Source organism: Blennius ocellaris (genome assembly GCF_963422515.1).
Source record: "Blennius ocellaris genome assembly, chromosome: 19".
Lineage (NCBI taxonomy): Eukaryota > Metazoa > Chordata > Actinopteri > Blenniiformes > Blenniidae > Blennius > Blennius ocellaris.
Window position 1 is genome coordinate 10,391,347 of NC_137668.1, and position 14,052 is coordinate 10,405,398.

General features: G+C 40.9%; 1 protein-coding gene across 1 annotated transcript; it reads right to left on the reverse strand.

Moving 5' to 3' along the window:
• Window positions 1-263: 263 nt before the first annotated feature.
• msc (musculin (activated B-cell factor-1)) lies at window positions 264-11,230 on the reverse strand (the record flags this gene model as incomplete). Its single annotated transcript, XM_080515257.1, has 3 exons — window positions 264-362; window positions 10,537-10,587; window positions 10,823-11,230. The coding sequence occupies 3 exons, from the start codon at window positions 11,228-11,230 to the stop codon at window positions 264-266; spliced, it is 558 nt and encodes a 185-aa protein (XP_080371383.1).
• Window positions 11,231-14,052: the final 2,822 nt, after the last annotated feature.

Genomic DNA, 14,052 nt, shown 5'->3' on the forward strand with positions numbered 1-14,052 from the left:
CAGTCTGTGTGTGTTTTCAAGTGTGTGTGTGTGTGAGCATGTCTTTCTATGATGACAGAACAAACGACCTCCTCTGTCATGCATGGCCTTGAGAAACCTCAATGGATTTAGGGCTCCATCAGCCTGGAGGGAAGAGAGGGTCGGGTCGGGGGGTGGGGGGGGGGGTTCTTTTGCCGTCCTTGAAGCTGCCTGTTTGTCTCTTTCCACACCAGCGACTAGCCAAACAGCAGGATCCTCCACCTCTCCCACGGGTCAGGTCCCTCTCAACCCCGGGCCAGCTTTGATCTGACCGACAGAAGAAGGGGGTCTGAGGAGGCTTTGGGAACTCTGAGCTCCGTGTACGTGTGTGATGGGGAAGCAGGCTGAAAGCCAGGGGGAGGGTCGGGGTCAGGAAGGGTCAAAGGTGGCTGTCCATCTCGGCCGTCCTCGTGTTTGTTGGCTGGAGGACGGCTTCCACTTATAAACACATCAACAGTTGCATAGAGACATACACAGTGAATTTAAAACTCCTGAAATTAATATTCCTGCTTTATCCAAACAATGGATCTCATGACAATGTGTGAAGTTTAAAGGTGTCACTCATGACAAAACCCCCAGAGGAAACACCTGACTGCTGATTCAGCTGTTCCAGGCAACGCCCAGCTCATTCCTACTGGTTCCCAACCCCTCTTTGAGGTGTTTATTTTGTGGAAATAAAAAAACCTAATCACCAACCCAATACGTAATAACAGCAGAACCAGTGAAGGTAGCAAAGCATTGAACATTTAAAAACAAAAAGTGAACGCTTACGATGAGTGTTAACCGTGTGAATAGCTGAAATGAATGTATACGAATAGCAAATATGTGCCATCAATATTGTTAATATTTCCTTCTCCCATCTACCCTATTTGATTTAAATTACATTCTTTGAAGTATAATACTTTAAAATCTTTAATTTAGTGGAATTTGCTTTTAAAATGTCAGAATTTTTCAAAGAAAATATACAAAAAAATCCTTTTTTTGGGGGGGGGGGGGGGGGGGTTAATTGTAAAAGCCTGATGGGTACCCCACCTGTGCATCAGCTTGCATATCTGTGTGCATGTACGTCCCCACATGTGCCCCTCATCCCCAGCAGCTTTTCCCCACGGGCAGCCTCTCTGACCACCACACAGCCATCAGTCCCCTGCTCACTTCCACCCAGGACAGCCCCCTTTTGAAGCCCGAGTAATTAACGTGCCATCCGATACACCATCCGGCTATGGAGGCTCTCCTCGGGGGTGGGTGGGTGGGTGGGTGGGGGGGACTGACAGATACACACACACACACACACACACACACACACACACACACACACACACACACACACACACACACACACACACACACACACACACACACACACACACGCATTCACATAGACACATGTACATCTCTCTCACACACACTTCCAAGCTTACATGCACAGGTAATCCATCACACAGTGTTAACTGGCCGAGTGCTGCTGTCAGCTGCGTCTTGCGCATGATGGTGACCCCAAGGTTAGCCCAAAGAGACCATCATGGCTGTAATGACAAGCCCCACTCCAGCAATCTGGACGTGGATGCATCATAAAACTAATCCTAAATGTTTGATTGAAGGTTTCCTGTAATTGCACACTGTGAATTACTTCCATCTTTAAAAAAAACAACAACAAAAAATGGACTAATATTTGCAAACAAATGTTGTGAAGATGATGAAGAAAATTTTTATGAGAGGAATAGAAATACTCTGATGTAGCCCTCTTTTTTATTTACATTTTTCGGGGTTGCACCTGTGCAAACTAAGCCGTCTTCACAGGCAATAAACAAAAAAACGGTCACAATAAATTTTTCCCTTCCACTCTGATTTTCTTTTCTTTTCTTTTTTTTTTTTTACGATGTCACGTTCAACACGATGACCATGAAATCACTTTGATTTCTGATGTGGTCACAAAAAGTTCAAGCCTCTTAAGAGAAAAGCGCGCAAGAGAGAAAAGGTTGCATCTGGGATTCAGTTGCTGGGTTGAAGCAGCCGCAGACTCTTGACAGAACATTTTCTCCACGAGGTCAAAGGTGACGCCGGGATGTCAGAGTAAGACTGATGCCTTGGAAATGTAGCCATCCTGACATTTATACTGACCTGGAAAAAACAGCCGATACAGACATCAGTGTGACATTAGTTTGAGAAAGACGATGTCATGAAGAAAAAAAAAATTTAAACTTGTCGTTGTAGAATTTCTAGCAGCAGTAATAGTATATAATAATAGTTCTTGTAGATTTGGCCAGTGGAGTGACACGTTTTGTAAAATGTTCTGTCATTGCTTTTGTAGTGTTTATAGTTGTAACTGCAGTTATTGAAGTCTTTTTTAATTTTGGAAGCTGCAGTTGTAGAAATTGTCAATTTTTATAATTGTTGTTTTTAGTTGTGGTAATAGTAGTAGTAGTTGTTATTGTTGCTGCTGTCGTAGTACAAGTGGTAGTCATAGTAACAGATGTTGTCGGAGTAGTAATAGTGGTAGAAGTGATGGTAGAAATAGAAGTCGTAGAATAAGTATTAATACTAGTAGTAGATTAGTTTTGTATAACAGTTGTATTACTTGTTTTTGTTTGTTGTTGGTGCTGTTTGTTGTAGCTGTCATAGTAGTAGCTGTTGTTGACATAATTGGTGTAGTTGTTGAAGTAGTTGTACAAGTTGTAGTAGTTAAAATAGTTCAAGATAGAGTTCCAGTTGTTTCCATATACAGATGAAACTACAGAACCTATATGATTTCTGAAGAATTTGTATTTGATCTTAATCTGGCATTTGTTTTGTTTTTTGTTTTTCAATGACATTCTACAAAATAAATTTATTCTAAACATAATTGAAAATTAAAAAAAAAAGAACGAAAATGTGTTTTTTGACATAAAATGTCTTTTGATGTGGTCTACACAGCCATAGGCAACGTGTTCGGAAGGAACGGGAGAGAAAAGGAGGAATGTGGAGGGGGTGGAAAAAAAAAAAAAAGAAAAACTTCTAATCCAGAGTTGCAGGTGTGTTACACTTTTGTTGCCCAAGCAGAAGTTCACAACAGAGTTGATGACAAAGGACCGGGCCCCATGCGGCCTATTGTGGCCTGGAGAACAATATAGAGGCTGTGAATAGCTAATCCCTCTGGACCGCTGACAGGTTGGGCCTTTAAGCAACCTGGGGACTCATTTCTCCACTGGGCTGGGCCGCCGTCTGACAGGGATGGGAAAACCCAGGCTACTTACTGAGCCTTTGCCCAGAGCAGAGACTGGGAGCCATTGTGAAGGAAAATATTATCTCCATTGTCAGGTTGTGGTCGTCTTTGTAATATCAGAAGATGAACTTGGGGAGAGTATGCCACCCGAGGGGAAACGGAGCGGCAATAGAAGACTGTGTGAAAGCTTTTCAGCCATATTAGGAGATTTTCAGTCCGACACCGTGTCTCAAAACAAGGTCTTCTGACCTCATTACAACTACAGATAAACAAACTGGTTCTTTAAAATGAATAGCTGCTATTTCTCCTCCCTTGCAATCAATCAGTTATTGCGTTTGGTATTCTGTGTCTCGTGTGTGTGTGTGTGTGTGTACATACATATAACAGGAAGTCCTGAAATATTTGTATAAATAACAATGGATGAGGAAACAATAAATAGGTAATATATAAAGTCTTTCTGAAACATGTAGTCATATATAAATGTAAGCACACATATATAAAACAATAGCGCAGGAAAAAATCTTGAAAAAGTAACATATACAAAATATTTTAAAGTTAGGGATTTATACAAGATTGCAATGCAAACAGCTAAACAAAAGTGAAATGTTTCAGAGACAATCATTTAAACATATAAAATATATAAAAAGCTGGTTAAGATTGTTTGAAGTTATACTTTCTGCACAATTTATTGTTATTTCTTTAACCTTCAATGTCAAAATGTCAGCGCTCAGCATGGAGCACACCTTAAATACCCAGAAACTCAGAGACAATGGGACAAATATGCAGCTAGTGTGTACGTAAAACAAGCCCAGTGAAAGAACCTGCTGGTTGTAAATCTCTTTGTGAGAGAGACAGAGAGGCGAGGACAAGATAATAAGTCAGGGGGGAGTGGGGGGGGTAGGTGGTGGCGCTCCACCCAGTATTTGTAAACAAGGCCTGGATTGCTCCACATGCCCTGAGAGCAAATACTAAATATATGTTTCTTCTGGGTTCCCATTGGCAGCAGCGCTGAAGCAGGTCTAAGTCACCAGGTGGCAGTGGGGTGGGGGGGGGGGGGGGGGGGGGGGGGGGGGTCCTGTCACCCAATCAGGGGGACTCGAGTAGAGGATGCAGGGAAAAGTTCCCATTTTTAGCCTCTCCTTCACACATTTTCTCTCCGGTATTTCCCTTCATCTCTGTTTTTTTCCTCTGATTTGCCTCAGCCTTCCCTTTCAGATTGTCCACCTCATCCTGCCACAAAGAGCCCGATTCCCTCCCGAGAGGACGCTACCCGTCCTGCAATGTAACCCAATCATCTGTCCAACAGAAGAGTGTGTCATCTCCACAGAGAAACAGGAAGTCTTAAACACAAGATAGAGCTCCTTCTCGCTGCATCTGTCTCCTCGTCTCATTCACACCTACACACTGGCAGGCAAATGTACAAACACTATATTGTATGTTCAGCCGCGTCTCAACATTGAATCTTCAAACTAAAAAGTGAGCAACTGTTACACATAATCCTGGTAATTTGGGAACTATAAACAAACACTTGCACACTTACACTCCGAAAATGAATAGTTTTGCACGATCCAAAAAACATATCAAATGGCTTGTGATTTATGAGTAAAGTAAAGGGTGTCACTCAAGATGAAATCCCCAGAGAAAAACTTAAGTTGAAGACATCGTCCAACTATATCGTGTGGCTTTCTGTGCAAGTGTTCACATACATGATAGGTTTTTAGGTGAAAACCCTGAAAACTCTCAACCTCAAACTGGCCCAAGTTTAATTATTTATATTCTAATGTGGTCAGAATTCAAATTGAAACCAAAAAAGAGATAGAGAAAGTTTTACCTGCCAATATATTAATAAGGACTTTGATAATAGTGATTAACCACAGCACCATGATAACACAAATCTTTCCAATGCATATTAAGCACCAAATTTATATTGTAAAGCAATGCTATTAATTTATTTATGTTAAAAATAACAAGGTTTTGCAATTTTTTGCTATATCATTGATTTAAAAGGAGAATTTCCATAAATTATACGATACATCTACTGTCTACCTAACATTAGTTTTGGGGGAAATAGGGGGAATATCACTAGGAATTAATTAATTTGCTAGACTCAAACATGCACATGTATTCAGAACCTCCAAAGCAACCTTGAACAAGTGTTCAAGTGAACAGAAACTGTTATCGCTCGGTTGTTGTTGAAGGATAATTTCACACTTTAGCATCCATAAAAAAAGATACAACATCACAAGCTATTTAAACTTTAAACTTACAAAGTGGTGTAGAACTGGCCATAATCACTCATATTTCATAAAAACAAAAACTGATCTAAATGGACATTATTCTCTCTCAATATCTGCCTTGACATAATTTAAAGAATAAAAGTGACTGGATAAATATTGAAATACGTCTCAGTTTTTTTATGTATGTTTAAATTTATATTATTAAGATTCATGCATCAATCAAGTCCACTAAACAGGAACAGGACGCATTGTGAAAGGAAAAGGGATGAAAAAAGTGAGTTACCAAAAAGTTGATGATAAAGGGTTAAATGTCTACATCTCGAACTCACTGATGCTTTTTCTCAATGAAACCTGCGGGTCAACTTAGATATTCGAACATCAATGTTTTCACTGCAATCATCAATAACTGCAGCTATTTGAAGAAAACCGTTCAATTTCTTTAAATTTCCATCTCAATACGACGGTTTTTGTATCAGAGGTCAACGTTTTAATACCTGGAAGGAATGCCTTTTCTCAACAAAGCCTTGACACGGGAGGGTAACTAATCTCTACATGGGGAAGTGTATACATTAAATGATTGAAATATTTGGGGATTTACATATCCCTTTTCTCATTAGTGGTATTGAGTGACTGGATATTGAATAACAAACATGTTGAAAATGAGTTTGGAAAGCTCAAAGCCTCCAGACTGGATTCTTGCAGCCTGAAAGGCCTAAAGTCTTTTGGGGCAGCTACAGAGGCAGCCTCATTGAACCTGCCAGTGTTGGCTTTGGACCTACGGTTCCTTCCTGTTGCGGAAATTCTTCTACAAATGAAAAGCATTTTAGTGCAAGAAAAAAAAAAGGGGTGGTGGGGGGGGGGGGTTATTGAACTGAGCATTATTGGCTGACAAAGCAATTTTATATCAAAACAATATGTTCAGCCTGAGTTAATTTGAAACTTTGGGTTATGAAACATGATAATGATGATGAGAATAAAATGTATGTATTTCACTGAGGAAGCGAAGAGTCAAATGTATGCATTTTTGTTTGAACACGTCGAGATATCTTAAAAGTAATTTCATAATGAGCCTCCTCAAGCTGACAACATGTTATACAGCTCAATGTATGTTGCGACATTGTCAGTGCGTCGTGAAGGCAGTGTCCATTGTGAAGTTAGGCTGACCTCTGCTGGACACTTGGAGTCATGGCGCCCTCCGTTCACCCAGCCATCCATCTTCTATGCTGATTTATGAAGGTCTCAGGGGCTGGAGCCAATCCCAGTTTAAACTGGGTGAGGGTGAGTCCACCTCTGGTCCGGGAGATCCCGTCTTCTGCATCTTTGGTTCCGCTCCCTGCTGTAATACACGTGAATGTATTGAGAGGCTGCTTATGGGGTTTAAGAGCTTGGTGATGATGTAGTTATTAGATTCAGGTGTGTTGAAGTTGGGCAGAGTCTAAAACCTACAGGATCCTAGACCAGGAAAAAAGACCACATACACGGAGAGACAGACCACCCCACATGCACATCTTGGTTTTTAATTTAACTGACATCTCGTGTCTTCAAGTAAAAGTTTGTCCATGTATGTATAAAGCTTTAGAAATGTTTGAACTTGTAACATAATCTGATAAGTTTTCAGCCACAGAAACTTTCACTTTTCATGCAAACAAAACATCTTTCCTTGTCTGAATTCTTTTCCTGCACATAATTACCAAAAGAAAGTTCACTCCCAAATATCTATGGGCATTTCCTCACACCGAAAATTTGGATGTGTCTCAACAGATATTATTTATAGCACATTCTATTAAAAGTGGTTTTGTTATAGTCACGTTTCCTAATAAGTCGTGGCAGTATGTGTGAGCGAGTATAAAACAATGAAAGCTCCCTGAAAACTATAGCAGATACATCCATTGAATGTTCTTATTTAGTACACCTGTCCTTGTTCTACTTGGTCATTTGGAGATACATTTAAACATTCCCCTCCCCCCATACTTCATTCCTAGTCATCGTGGATTCAGATGGATGGTGTGAACGTCAGACTTCAACTTAATCTAACGCATATGATTTAATAAACACAATGAAATCTGAGGAAGCAATTTGTGTCTCACTTACGCTTGTATTTTACACGGCTTTATTTATGCTTTGTCACAGTTTATGTTTTTGAGGATTATCTCTCTCGGTCTCAATAAAAAAAACATTTACCTTTACTAAGCTGATCAGCACAACAGCGGCCAATTATGATAATGTGAGGCCAAAGTCTTGTTTTTTGTTTTTTTTCTTAAGTCCTTCTCTGAGCAAGTTTTCAGACGTCTCTGTCCTCCATCCATCCTTTCATCTTTTATACTGCTTTATCTAATTGAGTTGAGTTGCGGGGTTTGGAGCCATTTCCAGATGAATGGTAAAAACAGGAGACATATATCAGCCTGATATAAATCATTGATTCAACAACAAACAGTGTACAAACCTTTAAAAGTGACGTATTCATTTAAATGTTGCTCCAGCGCCCTGTAACCCAGCACAGGATAAAGCAGTATAGAAGATAGAAAACAGTAGCACCACGTACATCAGATAGTGGCGAACAAAGATAATACATGGATAGAATTTAAATTTCTTCTTTTAACTTATAAAGCTCTGAACATCCAGGCCCCGTCATCTCCTAAAGAGCTGTCAGAGTGCTGTTGTCTGAATGTTTCCAGGATTTCCAGTTTCATTTCAGGCATACTAACTACCTTTACTTTTAAGATTAGATTTAGAACTTTCCTATTTAATAAAACCTACATTTAGGGCTGATTCAGGCCACCCTGGGCCATTTTCTAGTTCAGCTGCTATAGTTCTGGACTGCAGGGAGACCTTAACCTCACTGAACTTCTCTCTTTTCTCACTCTCACATTAATATTTCACCATCACATGTCACCAATATTCTGTCTCGCTTCTCCCCCCACAGTTTTATCTGTTAAAGAGCCTTGTGCTATATAAATTAAATTGAACTGAATTGAACTTTATAGTATTGTTGCTTCAAAACACATCAATTTGATGAATGCACCATGAATATATGCATAAAACATAATAACAAGCCACCGAGCGACACAACAAAACCACATGGAACCGTGACCCTGATGTCCAGCAATGCCTGCTTCACGCTGGCTGGGTGTTTTGGGAGCTGTGTTCACTCAGATCGCCACTAGATGCCACTCATTTAACATTTCCAACTGAAAGGCTCCACCAGAATTTTTCAAATCAACGGTTAAGCATCACCAGCAGTGTCATCTATCATAACACAGCCCCGATATCACAAATGGGCAGACACAGTTTTATTTGTGAAAAAAATATGGGTTGTTTTCACAGCTCACAACTGGTACGTTTGTCTCAAACATAATTTTGTTGACATACCACAAGTTTTTTATTAATGGCTCCTCATTTTCTGAGCAGTGAAGTTGTACATCATTTACAAGTTGCTTTCCCCTTCGGTGGCACATTTGAAGTGGATGGTACGGGAACTGAGGCTCAGCGAGTGTGAGAAGACACCTCATTAGCTGCCTGAGTCCAGCACAGTGGCCACTTTCTCCCACGAGAGCCGTTCAGGGTTCTGGGAAACTCACCAAAACGACAACAGCTGCAGCTCCACAAGAACCTGATGAAAAGATTTTTCTCTCCCCTCTCTGTCTCTTTCTTCATTTACACCGTTTCGTCAGTCTGGCCCCAGCAGACGCCCCGGGTCTGGATCTCAATCCATCTGTACTCACTTCATTTTGGGGTTTAAAGGGATAAAAGAAGCTTGTGGATCAAGAGATCACCGCCGACCAAGTGTGGATGTGTGTACGCCTTGTTTTGGGGTTGGAGGGGCTCAGCTGGTGACTTTTAGTTTGTTCCTGAATTTTTAGCAAAAGATTGTTTTAAGTTTTTTTTCTTGAACCTAAAAAGTTGCTTTTCTGATGACTTTCCCCAAGTTATCCAAATACTAACTGACCAATTCGTCTCCTAATTTGGCATTTTGATTCAGAACCCATAAAACCCACATGTAGTTGTGTTTTTCTCCCATTTTTTATATGAAAATAGAAGAACACAGTTGTTTGACTCCTTACATGTCGGTGCAAATTGATGTGCAAAGCTCATGACCAAAATAATGAAATCTGAGAAATTCAGACTCATTTCACTAATGTATTCTCAAAATGCATTAGTGAAATCTAATGTTTCCCCTGCCTTTTCAGTGGCGAGTTAGGCAAATCACATACTCGGATCACATTTAAGATCTCCATATAAACGAAGCACATGAATGGAAATGATGGCTTGCTTATTTTTTCAAGAGTCCTTTAAAGTCCTTCAGGTTTTAGGGTTTTGTTTTTTCTTCAGAGCCCCAACACACCTGATTCAAATAAATGGTTTGCTGCCGGGCTCCTGCACAGCCTGGTCTTGATATGTTCATTTGAATCATGTGTGTTGGAGCAGTGAGACGCCTTAAACATTGTGAGAAGATTGACATTTGTTGAAAAAGCTTCTTCTCTCTTTAAAACCTGATGGCAAGCTGCAATATAAAGAAAAAAAAATACAAATTTGCTTTAAGTGGTTACACTCTGACATTTTAAAAACATATACAAAAAAAACCCAATAATAAATTAATCTTTAATAGAGAGAAATTCATGCCCAGGCTGCTGTAATATTGTTTCACAACTAATATTTTGAGCATTTGGTGTTTCAGTAGAATTCACTAAAAAGATACTAAAAAATTATACTTGTATGTAAAAAGTTTGGTATTTTCGATAAAACTAAATCAGTGGTTACTTATAGTGCTTAACCACACTCATTGTACATAATAAAGAAGTTCACAAATGTAATCCAGCGTTTTAAAACCACAACAATAGTAAAAAGTTACACTCAGTGTAAATAAGATATGATTCTCTTTTCAACAAACATGCACACAGCAAGACACTACAAATCAGAGTCCAAAGTCATTGAGGAAGACACAAAGGAAGAAAGAGAGGTCACACCGGATCATTTCTGTGTCCCCCATCTCTTTTTCTTGTTCATGTCTTCAGAGTCCAGCAGTGCAGCTAAAACTGCTTTATGAAGAGATGTGACCTATGCTGTGGTTCCACAAAGTCTTACAGGGGATGTGAACTCTTCTTCTGACCCTCCTGTCATCAGGAACGGCCAAGTCTGTAAACGCAAAACACAACAGGTTTAAATTTGGGGATAAACACACAAGCATGTAAGTTGAGATGGGAAAAAATGATGTAATTTGAATTATGTCATGACGAAAGCTCCCTGTAAAACTAATATAATCTCAGGGGAATTTGGGTTTATGTGAAAAGAATCAAGTTCATGCATTAGTAGGAATAATGAACTATAACAGTGGAAAAGTGTCAAGTTGCATAAAGTCCAGTAACCTTACCAGATTGACTGGGTGGGCAAAGCTGTTTTCGAAGCGGTCGTCCTGCAGAAGCTGCCTGAGGTGAGAAATGTAGCTGGAGGCGAGACGGAGCGTGTCCAGTTTGGACAGTTTGGTGTCGGCCGGAACCCAGGGCAGGCTGGTTTTTAGTCTGGAGAAAGCTTTGCTCAGCACCCTCATCCTCGCCCTCTCACGGGCGTTGGCCGCGTTCCTCTGGGACTGCCGCGCCTCCCTCTGGTGCGTCCTGGAGAGTCTGCGCTCCTGCTTCATCCTCCCCTCCACACCGTCGTCCTCCAGCTCGCCATCTGAGAACCGGCTGGGGTTGTAACTGACACTCTTCCTGGCGGTAGACCTCTTTCTGTGACACGTCTCCTCGTCCTCGGCATCACTCGCAGCAGAGCCGGTGGACATGGCTGTTCCACCTGCACTTATTTTGGAGACAATGTAAAAAAAAAAATATATATATATATATATATATGCTTCTCAAGATATTCGAGTTGCAGCACCGCCCTTGGTAATCCTTATTACACTCGGAGGCCCTGAAGTGCCGCCACTTGACAGGACTGCAGCAGGTTTCCACAGCTCCCTCTAAAACTGAGACATAGCTCCTTGTAGCTATCCCTCTAATTTAAGTGTCCTCGACTTGGCATATGTGCAGAGTTTCTACTGAGTGTTTCTCCTCCCCTTTTTCTCCAAGCCACCGTGACCTCAGTAAGACCACAACTCTGTCCCTCTGTGTATACTGTTAAACACTTAGATTGCTCATCTGCAACTTGATAATGAAACTAAGCCCTGTAAGTGAAAGGCTTATGAACGTAATTCCAGTGGAAGGTCTTTTAAACTTGGCAAATTACTCAACAGCACTGGATTGATTTGACAAAATCAAGAAAATCTTTCAGGTATTACATATTCACAGGAGCAAAGCTGACTTTATAATACACCCAACCTGTTGCAACATTAAAAAAAAAGGCACATATATTGTGAACATCTTTCTATTTTGTTGGTCCCACAGATGTGTTATGGTAATAGAAATGTCTTGAGGACCTTATCAAAAGTGCCTAATCCTTTGCTGGTTTCACAGAGGGATTAGGTTTCTGCAGATGGAGCAGCCTTTCACACGCAGCCTGCGTCTACCAGCCCCAGCTGTTATCGGTTCCCATGACATCTGGAGCGTTGGCATGACAAGGGTGTGTCAGAGTCAAGGGGCCACTATCTTCATTCTCATGGCATTGAAGACATTTCCTCTGCCGTAGCACTGCATTTTACTTTAGCTTACAAATTGAACAAGGGGAGGAATTTATGGTTTGAGATCAATAACTGAAAGACAAAAATGGGATGCTGCAGGATTGAGTGCATGGATTTAAGATACATCTATGCTGATTAGATGTACATGCTAGAAAAGTTTCAGAAAACTTCTTCTGTAGTTTGTATTCAATGAATAAACATTACAACCACGCTGCAAGTAAGGCTCCAAAATGCGGTCAGGCCACAAAGAACAGTGGGATTTGTTTGCAGGTGCAGGATTTCTTTAAATATACTGGAAGTTTTCAGTGTCATTTTTTTATGACACTTGCAGGACTCTGCCAAGGATGACCTAACTCCAGCTGAGACGCACACTTCATATTTTCTGACGGCCATGCCAGGGATACCGGAGAGTACTGCAGTGGATCCAGCGCTTTGTGCAATCTGTTCCAGCAGTTTAGTTCAAATTTCAGTATTTTATACTATTGTGTATTCAAATTTTTCTTCTTACTTGCCTATAATGATGCTTGACTTTTTTTGTATTTTAGTTTAAATCCATCACAAGTTTGTCACAAAGCAAATACAGACAAACACTCACACTTACACCTATACCTATTGGCAATTTAGACAAAGAATGTACTTTTTTGAGCCCCTGAGTGGAATTGCTTCTCTATTTTAAACCCATCCAATACATAGTTAACCTACATGTTAGGAGCAGTGTGCTGCCACAGTATGGTGCCCGTAGAGCTGCAGGGCCAAGGGATACAGTGGTGACGCGTAAGTGGGAATCAAACATGCGAACTTCCAGGCACGAATCTGTTTCTCTGAGTTCTCAGCCACCGCTGCCCAAAGAAGTTCCCTGAGCTGCCTACCCACTACGACTCGGGAGTGAGACTTTAGTGGGCCTTTTAAGCTCAAATACATGTTTTTGGGCTGTGAGAAGAAGCCGGACTACCCAAAGATAACACGCAGGGATAACGTGGAATCTTCATACAGAAAAGCGAAGCAAGAGCACAATCCACTACACCACTGTATACCTTTCAGGCTTTTCCACTCTTCAAACATCCCGCTTTGTAATACAAGGACAGGAGTTCAGCTAGAGAACTGAGAGACCCCCTTCCTCTCACTATGTGTATGGATTTGTCACGTTGTTGAAATATTGAGTTCCACTTGTGCTGGTGAGACAGCCAGAGCTTCAGGCATCCGGCCAGCTCATCTTCCTGTCACCGCATTCGTCAGCAAGGTGAATGGCTTGACTGACACTCGTGAAGGTGCAAGTACTCTGCTGCTGGATTTACTCCTCATTTGATAATCTGTCTTCTATTTTTTTTCTTTTACCCAACACGAAAAAGTATTGGCTATATATTTCAACCTGCTGCTTCCTTCACTGTCAACACATGTTGAGATGAAACACGCTGCTCATTGCTCACTCTGTACATGTAGTTCCTGAAGTAAAAGCAGAAAACATCATCCACAACATCAGTGTAATTGATGGTTACATGGTTATTGTATTTGCCCTGGGAATAATTAAATTCAGTGCCAACTGTAATAAATATTACTTGAAGCCCGACTTGAAATGACTGCTAGCATTTGTCAATCAGCAAAGACTTTCAGGGGTCTTGACCTCCAACAGGCCCTTTACAGAAGAAGCAAAAGGACAGGTGCAGACTTATGATGTCACAAGCATTTCTGCCTTTCCCTCCACAGCCCCTTGTGATTCCCAGGATCGCTGCCGAAGCGGCCCGCAGCACATTGAACTGCTGGGCGACATGGACATAGAAGCCAGCCAGGGAATAAACCCGAGGCAACAATGAAATCAACCACTGGGATTTTTTTTCTGGTTTATTTTTTTATGTCATGCACTTAACGACAGAGCCAACAGTATGGTTGTTCTACAACCTCAAGATGCTACACATTCATCTAAAACTACATGTCAGACATGTTTATTCATGTTACAAAATATCACACCATAGAGACAAAAATGACAGACG